This window comes from Vitis vinifera, chromosome 3 (assembly GCF_030704535.1).
Source record: "Vitis vinifera cultivar Pinot Noir 40024 chromosome 3, ASM3070453v1".
Taxonomy (NCBI): Eukaryota; Viridiplantae; Streptophyta; class Magnoliopsida; order Vitales; family Vitaceae; genus Vitis; species Vitis vinifera.
Window position 1 is genome coordinate 7,323,024 of NC_081807.1, and position 24,545 is coordinate 7,347,568.

The window sequence follows — 24,545 nt, forward strand, 5'->3', positions numbered from 1 at the left end:
ACCATCCTAGGGTTGTCCTACATCAGACAGACTTACTATAGAATTTAGGAAAATAGAAGAACCCAAATCAAATATTAATAAAGATGGCTTGTGGTGCAACCATTGTAAAAAAGCCAAGCCACACCAAGGAGAACTATTGGAAGTTTCATGGTAAACCTTAGTCATCCAACAAGAACAATGACAACCAGGGAGCACAAACTAGATAGTAAGAAAGACAAGCATTTGTTGCTGATTTTGAAGAGGCTTGCCAAGAGAATGCAATGAATAGTCTTGAAATTAGAGGATTCAATAAAGAGGAAATTAAGTGACTTAGAAATATCCTCTCATCACTAGAAAACCTGAGTGTTTGACGCTTTTTGGCATGCTCATGTAAATATTCTGATTCTCATGGTTTTAATGCCTCAAAAGATCATTTATCAAGTTCCTAGGTCATTGACTCAAGAGCTATTGACTATATGACAAATTCTTCACACTGTTTCTATGTCTTGAAAATAAAAAGATTAAAATAATCGATGGTACTTTCGTTGCAATAGCTAGTCAAGGTACAAAAAATTTGTCGCCATTTTGATCCTTGAAGTTAATGTTACATGTGCCAAAACTATCTAATAATTGCGATGTAACTTTTTTTCCTTCTTATTGTATATTTCATGATCAAGTTACAAAAAAGCTGATTGGGTATGCTATAGGAAAGACTCTCTTCACCTTCTTAAAGCTAGTAATGAAATAACACTTGAGAAAATTCAAATATGGGAAATTGTAGAACTTCCTAAGGGAAAAAGGTCAATTAGGTGTAAATAAGTATTCATCATGAAATACAACATAGACAAGATTTTGGAGCGATACAAAGCTAGATTAGTAACCATGAGTTATATACACACAAACTAATGGATTTTATTATAAAGAAATTTTTGCCCAGGGACAAAGATAATCATATCTTGTTATCTTCGGCTACTAATCTTAGTTAGTCCTTATAGCAATTTGATGCTAAAAATGCATTTTACATGGTGATTTAGAGGAGGAAGCCTATATAGAAGCTCCACTAGGATCTAATGAGAATTTTAGTAAGACTCATATGTGAAGGATATGAAAAACCTTTGTCTCTGTTGGGTAACATCTAGAGGTGGGGGGGTGGTGAATGGGTGAAAATTAAAAAATGCAAAACAAGAATTGAATTTCTTAACCTAAAATAACCTATGAGAGATATCTAAGCCAATTTAAAGCAATTGAATCCTATATGATAATAAGAATATTCAATGTAAACACGATCACATAAGAGAAACAATTCTATATGAAAAACTCTCACACTAACTGTGGAGATAAAAAAAAAACCATGAGGTCTAAGGCCTCTAATCTAATAATTCACTATATGAGATCAAATTTACCTGGTTGCTTATCCTAACAACTTACTCTCCAGTACCTATATTATGATCCAGGTTCGTGACACAACACCTCTATTCTCTTCAACCTCTGAGAGGATACAAGTCCTTCCAAAAACCTAGAATTTGATCAATGAACTCTCAAGAGAGTTGGAGAATGACAGGGCAAGTTAAGGTTAATTCTCTCAAAGCATCCCACTAAAAGCAGGTTTATAAAGGGTTTATATAGATCCTAAGACCTAGAGGATCAATACCCAAACTTTCCAAAAGAATAAATATTTAATCTCTAAAAATGTGATCTACCATATTTTACAAAAAATAATTTAAAAACTTAAGAATTTAAAAAAAATTTGAAAAGATTTCATATTTTAAATTAAAAAAGATTTAGAAAAACTTTCTTTTAAAATTTTTTTAATTTAAATTCTTTTTCAAATCTCTTTTCCAAATTCCTTAAAAGATTTGGAAAGATTCTCTTTTTTAAATTCTCAATTTAAAATCGTTTTCCAAATTATTTTTATTATTTGATATATTTTTACTTAATCATTACTGTAGATGATTTGAAGGAAATAGAATGGCTTAGACAACACCTTGAAGTAGAGTTTAAAATAAGAGATCTTACAAGACTAAAGTGTTTCTTGCATTGAAGTGGCCCATTCAAGGAGTGGTATTTTCATATGACAACAAAATATGTTCTTGATTTGCTAAAGGAAACTAGGATGTTAGGATGTTAGCTAATTGACATTGCCATTGAACAAAATCACAAATTTGGTGATGTTAAGGAGGTAGTTGTAGACAGAGATATATATCAAATTTTAGTTGAAAAGCTAATTTATTTATTCCATACCAGACTAGATATAGCCTATGTCATGAGTAGTGTAAGTCAATTTATGCATTCACTTAGAGAAAGTCATTTTGAAGCAATCTATAGAATTCTTTGATACTCGAAATTCACTTTTAGAAGGATATTTTTTTAAGAGGAGTATGAAGTTTGGAACCGCACACTGATTTAGAGTTGGTGAGGTCAGTTGTAAACCAAAGGTTAACATCAAGATATTATATGTCCCTAGGAGAAACCTCGGTTGAATGGAGAAGTAAGAAGCAAGGGGTCATGGCTAGATCAAGTACAAAGGCAGAGTTCAGGTCTAGGCATATGAGCATCTTTGGTTGCAGATTATTCTTAATGATCTTAAAATTAAACAGGAACAAATAATGCAATTGTATTGTGACAACAAGTCATTGCACAAAATCCTATCCAATATGATCATATAAATCATGTGGATGTTGATAGACATTTCATCAAGCAAAGTCGGATAGTGACTTGATTTGCACTCCCTGTTTTTCAGTGGATAGACAATTGGCAAATATCTTGGCTAAAGAACTTCCAATTCAAGCATTTCAGATGATCACGAGCAAGATGGGAATGGACTATCTATTAACCAACTTGATAAGGAGTGTTGACACAACAGTTACGAATCCATATAAATTACTTTATATTTTAGGATGTTTAAATTTAAGAAATTACTTACTTTTTTTTTTATTTTTCCATGTAATTCTAATTCCTTGATTTCTTAATTTTAGGATAGATATTTTAGGAAGTTAGTTTTTTCTTTTTCTACTGTTATAAAGACCTATAAGATTGCACAGATTCATATTTCAAAATGATACATATTCAACTTCAGAAGGCAATGGTCTAAAAGCATGCATTCAGTTTATGCATGTCTCCATGCTTTACTTCCAAGACGATTGTTTCTTTTGTTCCAAATCTTTGGTTTCTGCATCAGTTGTCTATATTACATACCATTGGTTTACCAGGCAGCAAAGTAGTACAATTTGAGTCTTGTTCTAAATTTTGTTGTTACATGCTGTTTCTCCCTACACTACAATTTTCATTTTCAAATTCACAGATTGCTCGAGTTAAAGAAGAGTAATTTGGTTTAGAAGGAGTTGAAAATGATTTCTTGTGTATGACATTAGAGTTATAGAGAAGAGAGATGGTCTACTTTCTAATTTACGAAAAAATGTCAAAAACTATAGAAGTGTATTATTAGTGTTTGAGTGAAGACATTCTTCCTACATAATTAAAGCACTATCTACATGCCAACTTGAAATTCTGTGAATAAATTTGTACTCAATACAGTAGTTTTGGAAAAATAATATAGGGCAGATGCTGCTGATATCTCAGAATAGAAAACAACAGGCAACAAACAGTATGCAGCAGATATTAGAAGCAACAGGACCATGATGCAACCAGAAATCCAATGAACAAACTTATGGAGTTGCTTGAGGCATATGTTCTAACCAAGAAAAGAAGTGGGATGGTAAGGTATCAGCAGCAATAGATGAATTTTAGAGAGGAAGGATTCTATAACTTTTATCAAGGATAGGGTGAAAGATACTGAAGCAGTGTTGTACTGGACTGCTTGCCTTCTAATTGGATCCCCAAGTTTTTGGATTACTCCAAATTTCACTTGAGCATCCAATCTAGTTAAATAACAGCAAAAGCATCTGATTCTTTGGTCTTAAGAATGCAGTCATTGATAATGAGTGATTGCCCTTCTTCGAAACTGGGAGCAGACAGCTAATGTGTACCAGGGGTTCTATATAATGGCAAATAAATCTGTATATTTTTATTAAATTTGAAACAGAGAGAGTTGTAATTCATCTTGCCGGTTTAATAAACGTTCCCTCCAATGAAGAATCCAACACCATTAAAATTTCTGGGTTACATTTCCCTCAAGGTACTAGCCTTGTTACTTGTTTGTGAACTAGTTTGTCCAAATAAGACTTAGATTGTATAGGATTGAGATATATAACATTATATGAAATAAGGAAAAATAATTGTGGACTAATATTTTATGCATTAAAGGATAACCAGAAAGGCAAGAATCCTATAGCTGATACACTTCAGGCACATATTTTGTCAGTCCACCAAAATATATTTGGAAGGGAATGGAGCTCAGAGGGTTGAGCGCTCACATGTTTATCTGTGAGTTATATAACTAAGATGAACCACTTGAAGTGTAGAATCTCTTAGTTCACCTAGATGTATTTGGGAATGCAGTTCAAAGGGACCATACTAAGTCAGTATTATGGCTGCAAAATAGAAATTCATGATATTATAATTAACTGATTCAAAAATTGATACATAGTCAATACCTGTTTGCTAAATTTTTCTTCTTGAGTTCTATTCTTTTGAACTACACACTCCTGTGTTTATATTAAGCATCCCAATTTGTCTCTCTACTTAGCAGATTTCACCAATTAAGAAAGATTTTGTCATTGAGGAAGCCTGTATCTTCATCAAAAGTTCTTGATTATGACAGTAAGGTATTCCCTTATTACTTGCTTAGTTGTAGATAACTCACAGAAATAGTAAACTAGATTGGACTAAGTTCCTATGAAATGGAAATACAACGAAAATACCAAAATATTTTATATCAATGGATCAGCAGACTGAAGATCTTCAATAACTGAGAAAATTATATAAAGAAGCGAAAACACTTCAAACACATAATATCATAGTTCATGTAAATATATTCTGGAATGCAGCTCAAGGGTTAGAGCATTGACAGGTTATCAATAAGTTAAGGTTCCATGAAAGTAGTCAGAACTTAAATACTTGCTTCTTTTCTCACTTATAGTAAGTTCTTGTAACCAACTTGAATGAACAGGGAATTAGACAAAGTGAAGCAGCCAATTTGTCCAATTCCCTTGTTGCACAAGTTGCCACCAGACCAGTGATCATCGGATTTCAATGACATCTATGGTTTTGACTGTAAACTGGAAAATGCTCATTTCTATTTCTGCTCAAGTTTAGTACTTCCATGAACATGAAGCTTTCTCTATGCCCATTGCTCTGAACCAGTCCCCTGCAGTTTATCTTTCAGCAACTATTGGCAGTCCAAGTATTGCTTTTAGCATGTAGGCAAAGCACAACACTACTTCTGGCTGTTTTAGTCAGTACAAAGCTGGCATTGGCATGACAGGCCCAGATTGCAATGCTTCAATAGTTTTGTAAGCTTCCACATTTATGACAAGTTACTATCAACAAAAACTCATAATAGGATTCATCAAACAATATCATGGCTCAAATAAGGGAGGAATATCTACAGATCCTAGTTTTTAAAATTTTCAGGACTGACAAGGGTGACTTACTAAGGGCATCATATGTGAATTATCTTAAATCAATCAAAGAGGATTTCTGCAGTAGCAGAAATCACCAGGAGGTTCTCATCAAAGGAAAACACTTTCACAGTGGGGGGATACATTTTTGGTGGGATGACTACTGTAAAGGCAAGGCTCAACAATAATGGAAAGCTAAGGACTCTCCTACAGCATGAAATCAAACACAAATCCATTTTGAAAATCTCCACTGAGTGTAACATCAAGGCCTTGGACAAGGTTCCTAAGATTGGTTGGGCCATAGCTTTCAAGTCTTGAATCTTCAATCAGCTTAATGCAACTGACTTTTAGACCCTCATGACAATAGATATTCTCATGAATGCAGAACTTTTTACTTTGAGAAAAAAAGTGGTAACATCAGTTGAATGTGTAGGCCTGGCCTCCTCTGTCATAGAGGCACTGAGGAACATCATTCGTACTACTTACAAATCAGTTGGTTGAATAAATGGAACTGCTCAAAAGTTCCATCAATTGTTTTCCCACATATTGATTCTGTAGAAGTTGTTTTGAGTGCTTAGGTTAACCTGGTTTTGATTTCATGCTTCTATTTGAACATATTAAGGTGTTTAAGTTTTTGGTCACAAGGCACCACATTCAGCAAACTGTTGTAATGCAACCAGATTTGAATTAGTCCCTACCCTCTACAAAGTAACCTTTCTTCTTTATGGTGCTTCAGAAGCAACTTAAGGGCATAAATCTCTGACTAAGCTTTCATATTAGCTCTTTTATCATTTTTCAGATTTGAAGCAACTTCAGCATAAAGCAATCCCTTGAGTTGGGTGGTTTGTGGGGGTGGGGGTGGGGGGGGTTGTGTTGGTTGGTTGAGGGGGTGCTTTGGCTGTGGATTCACAATGCAATCACCCATAAATCTGTTTTTACTTGTTCCTTTATCTTTCTTTTCAAGTTCATTTTACCTAAGAGAAGTTAGATGGACCTGATGGCGATGCATAGTTGCATATCAACAAAGTGTTTGCAGTATACAAATCATAAATATATCAGTAGACCCACTTTAACCACAGAAAATCTATGAGGCAATAGTCTTTGTTAATGAATCTATTTTAGGCAACCAATACAGTTCCTGATTATATGCCAATATTTTCTAGATAAACTCAATATACAGAAATGTGAAGACACAATTTTCTGATTAACAACCACATGGTGGATTTGGAATAGATCTTATTAAGAGTAAAAAATACCCTCACTATACAAAAGGCAATTGGAAGCATACCTATGCTCTTGAAGAGGAGATGCTATGCATATATCTTTCAAACAAAATTCAAGTGAATAATACATTATGTGTTCAGAAGAAATTGAAGTGGAAGTTAAATTCAAAATGTATCATGGTGAAATCAATTCTGAGATTTAAACCTTTTGCACCATCTCACTAGAAGCTCCTCGATCTTGGCATCCATCCGTGTTCCAATGCCTCCCCAGACCAACATGTGGGCAAGGTCTCCCATTGATGAACCAGTCACTTCGTGCACAGCCTTGAACCCAATTCTCGTGTAGAACCTAACAAGCTGGGACATTGAAGAAACCAAACTGAGAATTAGTAAGACATCCAACCCCCAGGTGGGTTTCCCAAATTTGATTCAACAGAGAATTGAATCAACATGAGGCCATTGCAGAAGTTGTTTTGGTCGTTTCTATCATTCAGCACAACTCATTGAAAATCTTCAGTCCAAACATTAGTGGAGGCACAACCCAGAGTACAGAGGAAGTATACAAATTTGATGATAAAAACATTAATTACCCAAAGGATTATGATATCTGCTTTCCCGGTGATAAGAAGAAGGATAAATTAGAGAAGGCAAGAACCTTGGAATGGTAAAGGTCAGAGTCATTGATGGCGAGCAACTCAGCTGTTCTGCAACCAGAGTCATAGCCATACCGGATTGCAACAGCTCCAATAAACAACCCAATACCAAAGATTGACTTCTCCATGCCCAGAGTCTCTCTTCTTAATCTAATTGAATCCAAGTGAAGAATTCTGCCTCCCAACCACACCCTTATCAGCCCCTCAGCTCTCCCAAGCTCTCCCTGAGTTTCCAAGCTCTTGGCAGTGATTCTGAAAAAGGGTCCAAGCGTTTGCAGCTGAAGGTTGAGGTTCTGGGCTCTGGATGAGTCCATGATCTCAGACATGGTGGGAATGCTGTTGGAGTTTTTGTGGGCAGCATTATAGTGGGGTTTTACTGGAAAGAGTGGTGCAGCTTGGGAAGCAGGGACGGTTGAGGAGATGAAATGGGTTGCGGGTGGTGGCGTTGGATTTAGAATGGAGAATTTTGAGGATGGACTCACACATGGGAGTTCCATTTCTCTGCCTCTCTCACTAATGCCTGGAGACGCTGTTGCTTAGGAATTCATCGACATGTGGCAGAAGGGAAGCCACTATTGGGCTTTCTCCCTCTCAGTTTTGGGAATTAGATATTTTTTTTCCTCCAAATGATTCTTTTAAATCGTAAAATAATGGGGAAAAAATTATTCAGACTTGATGATGGTGTATGTTCATCAATCAATTACACTTGAAAATGTGGCCAAAAATCAAAAAGCTTGCGTTTGCCGGGAGTCGAACCCGGGTCTATTGCTTGGAAGGCAATTATCCTAACCGTTGGACTACAAACGCTGATGGTGATTGTCTTCACTTTTTTATATTTGATAAAAATCTAAAAAGTAGCCTTCTTGTTGTTGTGCTACTGCAAAGACAGTGGAGGGCTGAATTGAGATATTTCCATCTGGGTGAAGCTGCAACACTTCCATGCATAGGCTCAACCTTCTTTTCTGGTTAAAAATGACTACAGGTGGGCGGTTTAAGGTTCTATGGATCATGTATGGATGTGTCTTGTACCGAAAGAAAATGTAAGAAAGCAATGTGCAATTTTAGATAAGTTATCTTGAAGGGTAAGAGGGTGTAGTGGGGATGTGCCGCCTATATTGCTATGATGGATGAGCTTATCCAGAGGTGTAAAGGCATGTTGGAGGAAGCCCATTGGAAGAACCCCTGTTGCTGGGTGCTTATGCCTTGCAATCTCAAATGGAACTATTGCATGCTTGTTGATTGCTAGCAAGCAAACCAGGCAAAAGGGTGGATATACATTATTTCTGGCACAAGAACAGGATTGGTACATATGTTACTTTCTCTGCAAAAGATTGTTTGTTGTATGTAGTGCAGTGGTAACTGATTCTTTCCTGAAAATTATGATTGATAGTAAAATGCATCATATTATTTGCATGTTTCCACATATTTTCTGAATATTAATGTGTTTGAATTTTAATCTGAACCAAAGCTCTGCATGCATGGAGGCACATCTTGCTATCGAAAAAGGGCTTTCAATAATGTTCAGAATTTTGAAGTTTATTTGGTACCTGGTAGTATTGAAGTTTTATCAATGAAAGTGGATTGCAAACTAATAAAGAAAAAATGCTTCTCTATTACTAGTATTTTTATGTGATACTGACTGATGAGAATAATTCAAAAGCATGGATCTGAATGTGGGCATCCTCTGGTTACTGGATCTATTGCCATTGTAGGTTGTAGTCCCAGTGAAACAGTCCTGTACAATCTACTGTGCCTGGTTAGGACCTGAAACTTTGTTCAGATCAGGCCACCACTGTAAGCCATATGGGCAAATCCTACTTCCCCAAGCATGTCCAGGGAAGCTCTCATCTAAGGGATGTTTGGCTGGCCAGAAATGAAATGAGATGACAGCCCTATTGGATATTCCTGCTAATAAGCCTTGACTTCCTGGATAAGATTGAATCTCCTCAAGTTTCTCCAAGTATTTGTATGGGGTGGCTACACTGTCACCAGGATATTTGATTGTATCATACTCATTCATGAACATGGCAGTGTTTGGATCAAGCTGGTAAGCTTTCTTTAAGGTGTGTGTGTGTGTTGGCAAGAGTAACCAGAAAGTAAAAATAAAAAAATTCATGTATGGATGTGAGAGGAAGAAAAGGGCAATGCATGCTTATGAACAAAGGTAAATAAATAAGAAAATGATTTGTCTGGTAACTATTTGAATCCCATTCATGTACTCATTCCTGTTTCATAGTTAGTGAATAAGGAGTGCTAAAGTTTGGCTACTCAAAATGAGGAAATTGCAAATGATTTGGGGTTTTGGCAAAAAAGAAAAAAAGGCTTTGGACATGAAAGGATCATTGGACATGAGAAGTAACCACAATTAAAAAACTTTTTGTTTTATTATCATTATGCAAGTTAATATGCTGGCAATGTTTTTGAATATTGTACAGAGCTGAGATTAATTATGTACAGTAGTATATCAAATAAATACAAAGCTAGAAGTTCTGGTTACTTTTCACAAAGAACATATCAATAGGAAGATGTTTGCTTTCTTTTTGAGATGACTTGCTGCCTTCTTTCTTCGAAGACTTGTGCCTCTTATGTCTTCTTTGGCTTGCAGTGTGGTCTCTCTGGGAAAACCTGACAATTTCCAATTTATTGAAACTAATCAGAATGAAAGACAAACTCTTTTTCTGGGAAAAAAACAATAAAAATAGAAATAAATCAGTAAATAATAATGGGTACTTGCAATCTTTTGAAAGTATGATTGGCGAAGCCAAAGATTCTACCAAGGCTAGGTTTGCAACATTTGAATTGGTATTGGTGTGTATAGAAATTCAATGAACAAACATCTGAAACATCCCTTGGAAATGAAATTACTCTGTTCTGTTTTCAACTGTATTTGTTTCTGTAAATCCTAAATAAGATTCTACAAATGCAACAAAGAAGACAATTCAAATGGTATTAAAAATAAAATGGACTAATGGAGTTCCATGTAAGGTGTAAAAGACTTTCAGTTTCATGAAAGGTCCAAAAGCCCCTTTTTCGTTTGAGAGGAACAAACAATTCATATCATAGAAAAAGAGTAAGAACAAGGATGAGCTTGTCTTCAGATGGAAGCAGAAATGGAAGTAGTGTTTTAATATATGAACTTGAATTACATCAAAAACCACATTTAAATAGTGGAATTAACATTTTAATTTTTGAACTTGAACTGTGTCAGTTACTGAAATTAATCACCCTCAGAAAATGAATCTCTATTTCGAGGCAGTCAACCACCCTGAGAGTTCTTATTCTTCTCTTTCATTGAATATTTAAATGTTCTGTGGTAAAATAAATAAAGCCTCTAATGTAAAAGTGGGCAAATCTATGCTTTCAAATCTGTAATTGGAATAAATTGCAATATTTCTAGAACTATAAAATAACAATGCATCAATCTTCTAACATTAAGATTGCATTTCATGGCACATGTCCAATGATATATCTATAAAAGGTTAATTGGACTGTAGGTACTACCATCTTTCCCTCATATCGATGGCCACTACTGTAAGATTTCTTTTTTTCAGCAGATGTACATCATTGATCTAATACATGATCATTAAAATAAATTGTAAAAGTTAAGGATAAAAGGCTACCACCATTGCCCCATTGCTTTATTATTTTGAATCTAGGTGTTTTGGAAATTTACAGAGGAAAGCTAGGTTATTTGATCATCATATGATCCATCTATCAACCAACAACTCTCACATGTGGTAGCAATAATAGGGAAATTTCCAAGTTGTCTAACTTGTAGAAAGCAGGACATAAAATGGTACCTTTGATTCAACATAAGGTTTCTTGAGTTGTCAGATTCCTCTTTCTGCAACTTCTCAGCAAGATGAAAATCAAAATGTTCTTGCCTTTCCTCAACAAAATTAGGAGGTAATTCAATCCCACATAGTGAACATTTGTAGTCATTCACCCACAAAAATTGCTCTTTCTGATTTGAAGAAGGAACTCCATCATCCAAATCATTGTTGGTCCTTCTCGCTCTGTCTGGCCTGTTTGACTCACACTGTTCAGAGAAAGAAAAAGAATCTGCCTCTACTAAATGTGATACTTTGATTTGATGGGATTTTGGAGCACACCCTACAACATTAGGGGCATTCACCTGGACAAAGGGCAACATGCATTAAAAAACCTGTTGAGTGGAAGATAACCCAAGAAAAACTAGAAATTTTTTTCAGTATCCAAATATAAAGAAATTATGTTGACAAGAAATATGATGCTTGTCATTTTGGTTTTTAGCCACACTAGTCAAGATGATGAATCAATCCTTAAAGTTCATATATACCTTAGCCACAGATCCATTCAGGGGAAGTTCGTTATTGTTGTCTATTTTACCAGAATTATTGCTCAAATTAAAATTACAGTGATCAAGATCTGATAATAGGTTGCTGTCCAACAGGTCTTCAGAAACATAATGACATGTCTCATGGTTGTCAATAGAAAGATCATTTTCTGGGTCAACCATGAAGTGGCTATCACTTGTATCTGAGCCCAACAAACTGTGTTCACACACATTCTTTCCAGAAGCATCTCCTGATATAATAAAGTTAGCAAGAGTCTTTTGTGTTGGATCAGATAGATGACCATCCTTGTCCTCATTGAAATGAGATATGCGCAGGCCTACAAAAGACAGCAGAACTGCATCATCAGAAGACAAGTACTAATGGGTGGAAGAGTAAGCTTCATTTCCTTTCCCTCAACATGCCACCCCATCTCAAAAGAACAAATAAATTCAATAAAAATATGTATGAGACATTGTGTCAACCTCAAATAGCATTGTCATGGGGGTAGGACCCAAGCTACCCAATTCTGATATGAGAGTAGGGTTTAAACATTCAACTTATTTGATTTCCATTTCCCACCTCCTGCTAGGTTATTGTGTAATAATTTAGCAGGAGGTAAAATACCAAAGTTCTGTTAGAACAGTTGATGACATAATGAAAAAAGCATTAACCACAAGCAAGAAGAACTTCAGAACATGCACATCAATTTTAAGAACCCATCATAAATTTCCATTCCCCCCACCAACAACATCACCAAAAATAAAAATTTAAAAAAAAATAAAAATCATGAGAGCTCTTTTCCACAATAGTAGTATCATATAAATATTCAACATCATGCAAAGGGGTTCACATATTACCCCAATGCAGTAATATGGACCAAATTTTATTATTCGAGGTGCACAAGTGGGGATGGTAAAGGAACAAAAACATCAAGGCTTATTTGAAAGTTTGAGTCCAGAAATACTGTTTCCAGCCTTTTCCATATAAAATCAACATTAAAAGCTTCATCAGAGACCAAGTACTATGGAACCTCTCAGAATTTTTGCAAATCAATAGGACTTCTGTAATATGCCACCCATCATGGTATAAAATGTACAAATAGACTTCATTAGGTAGAGTGACAAATTTTAGGTTTGGATTAAATAGTGAGAGTTAAACCTATGTTAAATGCTCAGGCTCAACTTCTAATTGTTATGAAAGAAGAACTAGCAGACAAAGCTGATCCAATGGAGTCCAGAAAATATAACTTCACATAAACTGGAGCAAATATACAGATTAGCTAGATCTAGGTTTTTCAATTCACAGTAGAAGTTGGTCAAGAATATCAGAAACTTCCTTGTGAAATCCCTAAAGGACACCATATAATGACTAATTTAACAACAAAAGATCCATACTGTGAATCACCAAGTGTTTGTTAAAAGATCAATGCTTAGAAAATGGAAAAGAAAAATGTGAACTGGCATAGTTTAAATACTATGCAACTCCTTGCATAGCAAAAAGGTGCATATAGTGTTGATTAAATTCAAGGAATGTATCAAACTTTACAAGAATATTAAAAACTTTTGGTCAGGCTAAGCAGTCAGCCCGGTAGCTGTTAAATTGACAGGTTGTGAAGCATGGTCAAGAGCTCTTTCCCATAATAATCATATCAAAAGGCAAGTTGGGGACTGATACTTTGAACAGAAGGTACAATTACTTCACAAAGACCTGGTTTTTTCTTCCTTCAATTCCACCTCCTCTTTCAATTTTCCCCCACCTCTGCCAAAAACGAACAGAAGAAATCGATACAGTTTCTCTTCTCATCTCTTCCCTTCCATTCTTTTCTTCATTTTTTTTTTCTTCTTTTTGATGTTCTCTTCTATTCTAATGAGCAATGGAGTGTAAATGTTTAGAAAGCTACAGATGCTATATTCCTTGAAATACATAAATGCAGTTAAAGTAGTGGGCACCATAAAACAACATTTCATAATAAATGAATAAGAACCACAAATTTCTTCCTACCAATCAATCTTAAAGATAGAGGAAGCTCAGCATTTAGTAGCTTCAAAGCATGATTCAGAATATCCTCTCTTGAGCAAATATATTTTTGCATAGTCACAGCTCTACTCCGAACCTGTAAGTTTGCAGTTTGCAGACTTATCAGTAAACTTGAGCATGAAGATTTGGTTTGAATGATCATCCAGAGAGCATAAGGAGTTGGAAGGATGAAACATAAGATGGTTAAATTATTCATACGTGTGCCAGATAATTTATTACAGACAAAACATGACACACACCAAAGATGCAAAAGAAAATCAGTTGTTCACATATTCCATATTTTATTAAGCATATACCTAAAGCGGCCACAGGCTGCCAGTGTATGAGTCATCATAAAGACAGACAGTACCTCAAAAGATGCAGTCTTCAGTTTCAGAGTCAATGTTCTTCCAGAAAGTCCTTCTTTTTGCATATCAATAGATAGCATCTCCGAAAGCTCAGCTGCAAACAAAACTTTAATGAGACTTACCCATTGAAATAGATGCAGTTAATTTTCATATAAAAGCAAAAAAAAAAAAAAAAAAGAATATTTCTAGATGTAAGAATCAAAGTATCCGAATTTGAGAAAAAGAATTGAAGTATCCAAACATCCAAGCAGAATGCTTCCATGTATGAATGTATCTCAGTCCATCATACATCCCCACAATGGAAAAACTCTCTTGTTCATATTAACCACAGTGATAAACGGGCAACCCTTAAGATAGGGGAAATTGATGGAAATAAAGGTTGGGGAAAGCTACATTGAGCACAACATGCACCAGTTTTGTAAAGTTCACAAACGAATTTAAAAAATTTACTAATATTTTATCTTCTTCAATTCTTCTAAACACGCATTTCGTAAGTTAGATTTTGTGCATGTGTATGTGTGGGTATGAGAAAGAGAGAGTTATAGAACAGCTTCAACCAACTCCAAAACATATTGCCACTTACTGTTCTCCTTCATTAGTCCATTTTCTCTCCCCTTCTCTGGTTGTCTAGGTTTCTCTTTTGGTGGTCTGCATTGTGTTAACGTCTCTTCTAGAGAACTGGAATTGACTTTGGCACTAATGCATTGATGATAATTCCAACAAGGAGGAAATATTAGATCTTAAAAGTTTCCTACACTGTATGAACACAGTTGGATATTTAAATTTATTTAAATTTTTCATTAGTTTAATGAGGTAACGTTGGGTCTTATAGGCAACCATATCTAGCAAAAAATTTCAGAAATAAATTCCATTAAGTGCTGTAAGACATGAGGATTGCCTTCAGTTATTTTAGCCATTCTTCTGAGCTTAATCTGATAATCACATAATTTCCTGAGGAAAGTCAGAGAGCATCTTCTTATGGGTGTCCAATAACAATTTGAGGAATAGACAATAAAAATTAACAGCAACAGAGAGGAACAAACTAACTAGTATGGTGGTCATTCAACAAGGCTGGAGACAAAAGAAATTGATCTATTCCCAAGCATCACCAACACACATGTTCCTCATAAGGAAAAGAGAAATCAGAGACTAATTACCTAATTTCTGATAAAGCAATGCAGTGTCATCAGTGGCTGAAAATGTCCTCTCATTACTTATACTTTTCCGGAACCTAACTTGAGGTGTATCCGTTTTCCCAAGTCCCAGTCCCACAGAGAGGAAAAAATCTGCCATGAAACTGCAAGATGGTCATTATGATGATACTGGGATATAAGATTCATAAGCAACATGACTGAAATATGAAGTCATAATGGGAAAACATGCAAGTCCTTGTTGTCAAGCCTGCATAGAATTTTTTCCTTTCATTGGAGAAGGAATAAGAGCTAAAGTTACAAAATAACAAAAAAAGTCATGAGGATTTGATATACCAAATGGCAAGCATCCATCATCCAGATGCTAATTCAACACCTATTATCTAAAAAAGATTTCTTTAAAAAGAAAAAAAAAGACAAGAGTGTACACAGCAGTATATGGAATGTCAACCCCATTCAATATATTACTGACACAAGCAGGTTGAAAAGTAAATCCTTACATAAAATATCACAACATTGCATGAGGCTTCATTCAATTTGATCAAAATGACTTAAATAGAGAAGTGTTCCTTTGGATACACTTCCTATTGTTTGTTTTTAAAACATAAAATAATAGTAACTTTCATATAAGATACAATAACTTTTAGAGGCTTATATTGAAAAAGTAATGGTTTTAAAACCTATTTAAAAAATTAGGGTGTCAAAAGATTTTTGATACCTCAAATTTTAAATTTTCTAAAAATGATTTTTAAAGATATAAGGTAAATCTATATTTTTATACAAGATATTCTACTTTTGTATAGAAGCTTCTAATTTTAAAAACAAAAAACAGGAAGTGTATCAAAACTGACAGTAAGTTAATAATATTTGGAAGAGAAAATAAAATTGATAAGAAAAAAAAAATCTCAGGCTTAGCTCATTAATCTTCTTATGATACTTGTGTCAGCTCACCTAATATTTTAGTTCTGAGCCAAACTTATGTTTTAAAAATGGTGGATCTCTCTGTATTGGCTGGGCACACCACATGTCCCATATCATCAATAGATCTTGAATAGATCAGAATGTTGGGAAACAGAAAATAGGTTATAACATGAACCACTGGCAAAGCAGAAGTTGTATTTCCAGAAAAAATTCCCCTCCAAATGTGTTCACATTATGTGTCTTCTTAGTTTTGGCTCTGTTTCCCAAGTAACAATTGCTTACATCCAATACCTTCTCATGCTTGAAATAGAATTTATTAAGCCAGCCAGCCTTGTCGAAGTTCCACATTTAAGATAGAGAGAGAGAGGAGAGAGAGAGAGAGAACAATGTATGCAGCTGAATCTTCAGTTTTACAATGGCACAATGTTAAGTTAACTGGGTTTCATTGAGCTGTGAATAGAAAATGAAACTGTATGACCATTACGGATTTCACTTGCTCTTGAGGTATACATGCCAACCATGCCTCCAAGGTGTGTGCTTAACCTACATTTCATTTCAAGTACACAATAACAACATAGCTATTTGCATTGTTGAGTCAAATCATTGAGAAGGGTAAACCCTCAGCTGTTCCTTTGGACACACTATATAATTCAGTAATAATGATATATCTACCAATTGGTTTTCATGAAAGGTAACTTAGAAAGAGTGTAATACAAGACAAATTTAGGGAAATTTTTATGCAACTAGATTTTTTTTTTCAAAGAAGAATGGAAAGCAAGCTCAAGGTGCATAGTTATTCACAAGAGAAAAAGTAACAACATTACAAAGAAAGGCCAAAAAGTGTTTAAAAAATCCGAAAAGATGGATTCTCCAAAATCAAGGTGCATAGTTGTGTACAAGAGAAAAGGAAACAACATGGCAACAAAAAAGCAAAGAGTTTACATAATCCAAAAAGATGCATTCTCCAAAACCCCAATTGAAGGTGAAGAAACTAAAGTCGGCAACAAAATGGACCTCAACTTTAGAATTGATAATTCACTTCCTATTTATGAGTTTGTTTTAGGGATTGTTGAGGGAGCAGTAGCATTAATATTCCTTGCTAGTTCCTTGGTCACTTCAGGGTCAAATCACATCTTTCTGGCTGAATTGTCATCACTGAATAATTGATTTTAAAATGTTTTCTTGTCTCTTCTGTTGTTAGATTTATTAATGAGAGAACCTAAATTATAAGCAGTTTCTAAATTATCATGTTCTCTTTAGGACACCAACATCCTCAAAAGACAGAAAATAACAACAAAAAGGGGGAAGCAGATGTCAAAAGTGTAAAAAGGATGTTCTATTATACAGAATAAACAAAGGAGTGGAAAATTAATAATTATAAATTCTAATGCTTGTATGTTCATATAACAATTTAATAGGTGAGCATTTCTAATTTGATCCAGAAAAAAGCTGTAAAAACAGATTCAAACCTGCAGAAGAACGAGAAAATAGTGCACAGAGGAAACCACCCTTTTGAAGCATCTCCTCACATGTATTAATTCCAAAAACACCACTTAAAATATGTTCAGTCACTTTACCAATGCCCCCAATCTGTAAATTGAATTTCCCATGAATTACTTAACCAGGATGTAGATTTCCATACAAAAATAAAAAATAAAAAAAACTTAGCTCGAGAACATAGTTTTTTCAAAAATCATAATATAAAGTCTACCATTGTAGATGTGTGCGCAAGAGAAATACCTTTCGTATGGGAAGTGAGGAAATAAAAGTCATGACCGCCATCCGATTACTCGGTAAAACAAACTGTCCATTTGGCTTGTTTATGTCTGAGCAAACCTGAACTTAAACAAAATAAATAAATAAGATGATATGGTAAAGAAATTTTTAAATCTATAAAAAACAATGTGTACAAAGGGATTTTTTTTTTGACAGGCAAGTGAAAGAATATATTAATAGCACCTTACAAAAAAAGCAATTACACAGATTGTATACAAAGAATGAGAAGAGGCAAAGTGAAAAAAGCAAGGGGCATAAAGAAAAAAAGCCCCTTCACAAAGACCCCAAACAATTAGTAATATCTATCAGGATCAAGCAAAGTCCATCCACTTTTTATTTTATTTTTTTGATAACCGAGGAACCTTCCATGGCCAAGCCCTTAGGACTCTCTCCATGGGGACCCAAACCTCGGGGTGTTAACGGCCCCGCAACAACTAGCACCGGATAAATTCAAGACATCATTAGTGGCAAGATTCAAACCCAAGACCATGTGTCACTTACTGGGACCACACTTCCTAGTGTTCGCCCAAACCAACTGGGCTACCCTGGCGAGTGGGAAAGTCCATCCATATAGTTCCTAACCCATAATAGAAGGTTACAAAGAAAAATGGTTTTGAGAATTTGATCAGACATTTCTTTGTTTTCTAATGCTAAGAGTTCCTCTCCTTCCCCAAAGACTTTACACACAACAAGATACCTTTAAACCTTATTTCCCCTTTTTTTCCTTCAAAAGGATTATGCACCCCCAACAAGGATTCTCTTACCAATCTTGACATTACCCATGTAACCCCGAACAAATAAGACACCAAATTCCATAACATTCTAACTCTAGCACAATGTAAAAGGATGTAAAATATTGACTCTTCATCTTCCTTACAAACAAAACATCGAACACCTCCACCTTTGCAACCAATCCAAAGTTAAAACCTTTTGCTAATAAGCTTCCAACTTATCTAAAGTTAAAACCTTTCACTCTACTTTGGTAGCCATCGTATTCCAAATAACACTCATAGGGAACTTTTCCGTTCTTTTTTGCCACATGAAAGTAGAAGGATTTGACTGAAAATTTATCCTTCTTCGCATCCATCCATTCTATATTGTCTTCTTTATCACTACTCACAACCTTCCCTTGAAGCCTTGAAAGGAAGGCTTCAACCTTTCCATTTCCCAATCAATCATATTCCTTAAAAAGCTACAGTTCCAATGGCCACCCTCACTTTGTTGATCCCACACATCAAACATCCAAACATCCTCTATCACAACTATGGAATATAAAAAAAGGAAGGGCTCTCTTAGAGATGAATCACTACACCATTTGTCATTCCCAAACTTCACCCTTCTACCATTGTGAATAAGGTTCTACTATTCATATTCTCCCAAACTCTCCTGATGTCCTTCCATAATCCAATTCTAAAACCACCCCTAATTTTCCTGGAACACCAACCCTTCTCCTCCTCCGCATACTTCCCAACAATAACCACTTCCATAGGGATTCATTTTTTGAGACAAACCTCCAAGTCAACTTGGCTTGCAATGCTCTGTCAAGAACTAAGAAGCCTTTAATCTTAACAACTCCATTACATCTCTCCTTACAAGCAATTGTCCACCTCACCAAGTACGGATTTTTCTCTAATGAACCCCTATCCCACAAAAAACCTACTTGAATCTTCTCAATCCTCTTACTCACCTTCATAGGCATGACAAAAAGAGACATATGGTAAACAGGCAAGTTGGACAGAGTACTCTTTAATGAGAGTGAGTCTCTCACTTTTAGAAAGGCATTGTCTTTTCCACATAGACAACCTCTTGTGGACCCTCTCTTCTACTGAATGCCAACTAACCCTCAACTTATAAGGGGGCTCCCAAGGGAAGACTTATACAGTGTGGAGATCTTCCTTCTTACAACCTAACTCAGCCACCAATTCCTCTTACGGAGGCGACCAACAGGAATTGACTCACTCTTCTCTAAATTAATCTTCAAACCTGAAATGGTTTCAAACCACATGAAGATCCAACTAAAATATAACACTTGTTCATGACTAGCTTTGCAAAAAATAAGTGTGTCATCAACGAATAAAAGATGAGATACCCCCACCCTCCACCTCCTTTTCTAGTTACCTTAAACCCTAAAATATAACCTTCTTCCCTTGCCTTCTTCAACAGACAACTAAGCTCCTCCATAGCTAAAAAAACAAATACGAATTATGTAGCTAACTTTGAGATTGTATAATGCTACCAGCAAAAAATACAGGTAAGATACAGGAATATATACACATATAATTAGATGACACCAAAGTAGATTAAACAACCTACGGTTATTGCTCAAGAAAAAAGGGAATGAGAAGCATTATGTATGTCTAGGATGCGTTCACTTGCATTTTTAAGGCTTACAAGTTAAATAATACAAAGAATTGGTGTCAATGACTTTGTAGATTTTCTTTTATCTGAAAATTCCAATTTAATGACGTAAACTAGCAAGATATGGCAATGCTTTAAAAAATGTATGCACTTCTTACATGCCTTAACCTCTGACTTTTTGACATGGAAACAACAGTCACTTCTTCTTGAAAGCCAAAATGTAATTTCCCCCTAGTAGTGGACTTTATTCAAGAGTAATTTTAGAACACATCTATATAAGATAACAAATAAAGAAATCTACAAATAGTTAAATCCAGTGAACAGAGAAAGCTGGCAGTGTTGTGAGCCAGACTTGAAAAGCTTCAAATTTGTCTTCCAAGGACTAACTTCTAAAGAATGAAAAGTTATCACAATGCTTAGACAACAACAAGTTGTTTGTTCAATTATTAATTCTAATTTTGAAAAATACTTTGAACGACTTATCACTGGCAGATTTTTCTAGGATTGCATAAAGTTTTTATTTCATTAAATTAAATGCCTAGATTTGTTTATGTTGCTATTCATATAGTGTAGAAAAAGTTTTTAACTGTGTTCTACTCTACCTAGGTGCATCAAATAAATAGTCAAATGAAGAGGCCCTCGAGAATGCATACCAAAACGCACTCAGTATCCTGGACTACATAATGGAAGAGAACACCAATGGGTTTTAAACAACTAAGCCTCAAACAACAACCTGTCTTCATTTATCTTTTATGCCTTATGCAACTCACGCAAGGATTCATCATCAAGAACATATTCTGTTATTCCCTAAATATTTTTACCCATATTTCAGTTATAACGCTAGCCTTTTAGAACTTTTTGACCTTTGACGGTCTCATTTCAGCCATGCCTAATTTTTAATAATTTTTTTTTTAACGCCCAATACACTGCCCCATAATTGATGGGCATTCATAATGTTGTCTTATGGTAACTCCTTTAATTTGTCCAGTATATACTGCATAGCATAATATTCATCATCAATTAGTTAGCCGACATCAACTCATTACTCTTATCAACCCATGAAAAGGAGCATATGCCCCACCTGAAAATATTAAAATATATATTACAAATTGCTCAGTCTGATCCCAGCACATTTTAAATGAGGGAAAATCTGCCATCCAGCACAGACCCTGAGTCTTGCATCTTTCTATATTTACTGAGAATCCCCATTTCCACTAAGAATCCCATATATCTGTGCTTTGAACGCAGAAATGATTTTTTTGATGATGCATTTCTGGCTCTGCCACTGGTCCAACATCAGAATCTTTTCAATGCTCTCCCTCTCATATTGGAAAGAGATAAGTGTGGTTAAATATGATAAAACATGAACTATCCTTCCAGATGGCATGAACAGGATACCCCCTAAACCAGCTTATATGTCATAAGCATTAAAGAAATCTCAATGTCTAAAAAAAATGCAAAGTGTGCATGAAGTTATCATCTGAAATAATTACAATTATATCCAGAAAATAGCCTAAACTACCTTAGCAAGTAAGCGGTTTGGTGCCACTCCGGCGCTGCATGTAAGACCAGTCACTTCATGAACACTTGTTCTGAGTTCTTCAGCAATCTTCAAGGCAAAACAACAAAATAAGAGAGGCATCATAAGAAATGCTACCCATGCTACTGAAAATAAAAACGAGTTAGTAATCCATTCCCCAAGTGAGTGAGTGTGTGTGTGTGTGTGTGAGAGAGAGAGAGAGAGGGTGAGTGAGTAGTGAAATTAGATTATTTGGTCATCGAACTTACTTCTCCACTAGTAAGGTCCCTCTCATTGCAGACCTCAGTAATATCAAGGTAGGCTTCATCCAAACTAGCTGCCATGAAGTTGGGATCGTACTTCTGGAAAACTAATATGAGAAATACGTGTAAACTAATTGACCAGCAAAAGACAATTGTAAGTCTCATCTGAAAAGCTGCATTAAAAGCATAAAGCCTAACCTTTTCTAGTTAAATCACTATAATAAGTATACTTCTTGAAGTCTGTGGGAACAAAAATCAACTCTGGGCATAATTTACGTGCAATGAAACCAGGCATTGCAGCACGAACCCCAAATTTTCGGGCCTACAGAGTGATCAAATCATGTTCTCTATAAAACTTAATAATGAAGCAGTGTTAGAGAATTTCACTCTTTAAACTGGAATTACTGAATTGATCAGAAAACCATTCACAGTCCCTCTTGGAGTTGATAATCAGCAATTCAAATTTCAAACCTCATAATTAGCGGTGGAGATCATAGACATGCCACCAACTGCCATTGGTCTGCCCCTTAATGAAGGATTATCTAATGTTTCAACAGCAGCATAGAAAGCATCCATATCTACATGTAGCCAAATCCTTGATAGATCACGCGTAGCTTCTAGCTCCAAAATTCTTTTATCAGCAACCTGAGAATAACATAATCTATGAAGTGCAAGAATAGATGCCTTATCAAAACCCCAGAAACTTGTCTGAAAAAAGCAGCATGAGTTGTACTATGCTTGAACAAGATAATCAAACTAGTCAAAATGATCATTTCTAAGGTTCCCACCTTAGAGAGGGGGTTTCAAACACATTAATTACCAATGATCAATAAGAATTACACTGGATGAAAGATTTTCTCAGTTTGAAACTTCTTGCTCCCCTACCAAAATGCTCAGTGTACAACCAAGTCATATTTAACCGAAGACCCGGCACAAGCTAATTGTAGCTGACCATTATAACCATAAAATATGTTGTGATTCATGGGAAAAAAAAAAAAGCAACCATACCATTTGATAATGAGATATGTCAGAGGCAGAGAGTTTTGCGCACCGAGCACGCATGTTGTCGATCTTCTGCCTGATGAAAGCCTCCTTGCGCTCCTCATTCTCAAAATACTTTGACCCTTTGCTCATCTCATAAACTGTCCTCTGCACTTTCTCCTTGTCAACCCCATCCATCCCTACAATCCCACACCTCACTGAGTCAGAACCACTGAACCCGCATCAAACCCACCCTCAAAACAACTCAAATTTCAGCATACGCAAATGAAAACAGATGAAAATAACATTTCATAGGCATCCCACAAGATCAAAGTTCAATTATTCATGGAATTCAAATGGGAAATTGAAGATGATTAAAAAACACATTAAAAGTGAGAATGAATGAGGGAAATTCGTGAATATGTGCGGATGATTCGGATGAAGGAACGGAAACCTGCTTTGGCGTTAGTGTATACGGTGGTGTAGGACTGCCATGGCCGGGCTGAATCTGCCGAGGCTGATGGCTCGGCCTCCGCCTTCTCCATCTCTCTTGTGATTGCTTGCTGGGTAAGACTCGGAATATAAACTCATGCGAAGAGCGCCATTTTGGAGAAGGGGAAATCGCTGACGTGTGTTTTCCCGGCTCTAAATATTTTTGGGTTATTTGATTAAAACGGCCTCTCAAAACCCAATTTTTGAAATTTAACCCCCCCACCTTTTTTTTGACATCATTTAGACAAAAATATCCTTATTATTTTCTTGTAAAAATAACTCTTTTTTTAAAAAAAAAAAAACTTACATATAAATACTTGAAATAGAAAAGGGCATTTATATAAAAAATTGATTATTTTTCAGAAAAAATATGGGAAAGGTTAGATTTCTGATTTTGGGGATTATTTCATTCCTTTTAACAAAATATTTCAATATTTTTTTGTTAATAAACTTTTTCTGAAAATTGTTTTTTTTTTAATTCTTTTTTAAAAAATGATTATATATATATATAAGGATAGTATGAAGTAAAATATTTATAAATATGATTTAAAAATGAGTCATAGTAATTTTTAAAATTAAACTTTTTAAATATATTTAGAAAAATTTAACCATCATAAATTTATAAACCTTATTGTACTAGGATGAAACAAGAAAATTTAGACAAACATAACCCAAAGTAGAGTGGATAGTGTTGATTCTGAGCCAATCGGAGTCAGGTTTGTTTAGCTTGGTTGAAATTAGACAACCTCTCGGAGGATCCGTCTAGCAATAATAAAACTTGATGGACTCTTTTCCTGTACAAAAGTATGTTTGGACGGGTGGTTTGGGCAAGCCCTTTTGAAGCTCAAGTCATGCGAGAATAGGTCAAATTGATTAATGGGAAAGAATCAATATGCATATGAGTGCATACCTCGTTTGTGATTTTTGAAGGGTTTATATAGGGCTGATAGAGCATGAAGCACTTTGATTTTCTTTTGAAATGATGATTGTCATGCAAGCGATTGGGTGGC

At 35.3% G+C, this 24,545-nt stretch overlaps 2 protein-coding genes and 1 non-coding gene across 5 annotated transcripts; all 3 read right to left on the reverse strand.

Annotated features, from left to right (window-relative positions):
* Positions 1-6,694: 6,694 nt before the first annotated feature.
* LOC100254857 (uncharacterized) lies at positions 6,695-8,054 on the reverse strand. The gene is made up of 2 exons (XM_002265371.4): positions 7,377-8,054; positions 6,695-7,078 (listed from the first exon to the last, which is right to left on the reverse strand). The coding sequence occupies exons 1-2, from the start codon at positions 7,869-7,871 to the stop codon at positions 6,908-6,910; spliced, it is 666 nt and encodes a 221-aa protein (XP_002265407.1). The 5' UTR covers positions 7,872-8,054; the 3' UTR covers positions 6,695-6,907.
* A 55-nt stretch (positions 8,055-8,109) lies between these two features.
* On the reverse strand, positions 8,110-8,181 carry TRNAG-UCC (transfer RNA glycine (anticodon UCC)). Its single transcript has one exon. It is a non-coding gene; the product is annotated as a tRNA-Gly (tRNA).
* A 1,549-nt stretch (positions 8,182-9,730) lies between these two features.
* Positions 9,731-23,679, reverse strand: LOC100253205 (DNA polymerase kappa). Of its 3 annotated transcripts, none has more exons than XM_010649617.3 (14): positions 23,498-23,677; positions 23,071-23,243; positions 22,534-22,707; positions 22,261-22,384; positions 22,069-22,169; positions 21,803-21,889; positions 17,887-17,982; positions 17,616-17,736; positions 15,232-15,360; positions 14,077-14,168; positions 13,692-13,803; positions 11,693-12,027; positions 11,175-11,509; positions 9,731-9,999 (listed from the first exon to the last, which is right to left on the reverse strand). In XM_010649617.3, exons 1-14 carry the CDS (start codon positions 23,586-23,588, stop codon positions 9,855-9,857), a joined length of 2,115 nt encoding a protein of 704 aa, XP_010647919.1. In that variant the 5' UTR covers positions 23,589-23,677; the 3' UTR covers positions 9,731-9,854. The 3 variants fall into 3 exon arrangements, with proteins under 3 accessions (XP_010647919.1, XP_019074629.1, XP_019074630.1); XM_019219084.2 differs by having other exon boundaries at positions 23,502-23,591; XM_019219085.2 differs by lacking the exon at positions 15,232-15,360 and having other exon boundaries at positions 23,498-23,679.
* Positions 23,680-24,545: the final 866 nt, after the last annotated feature.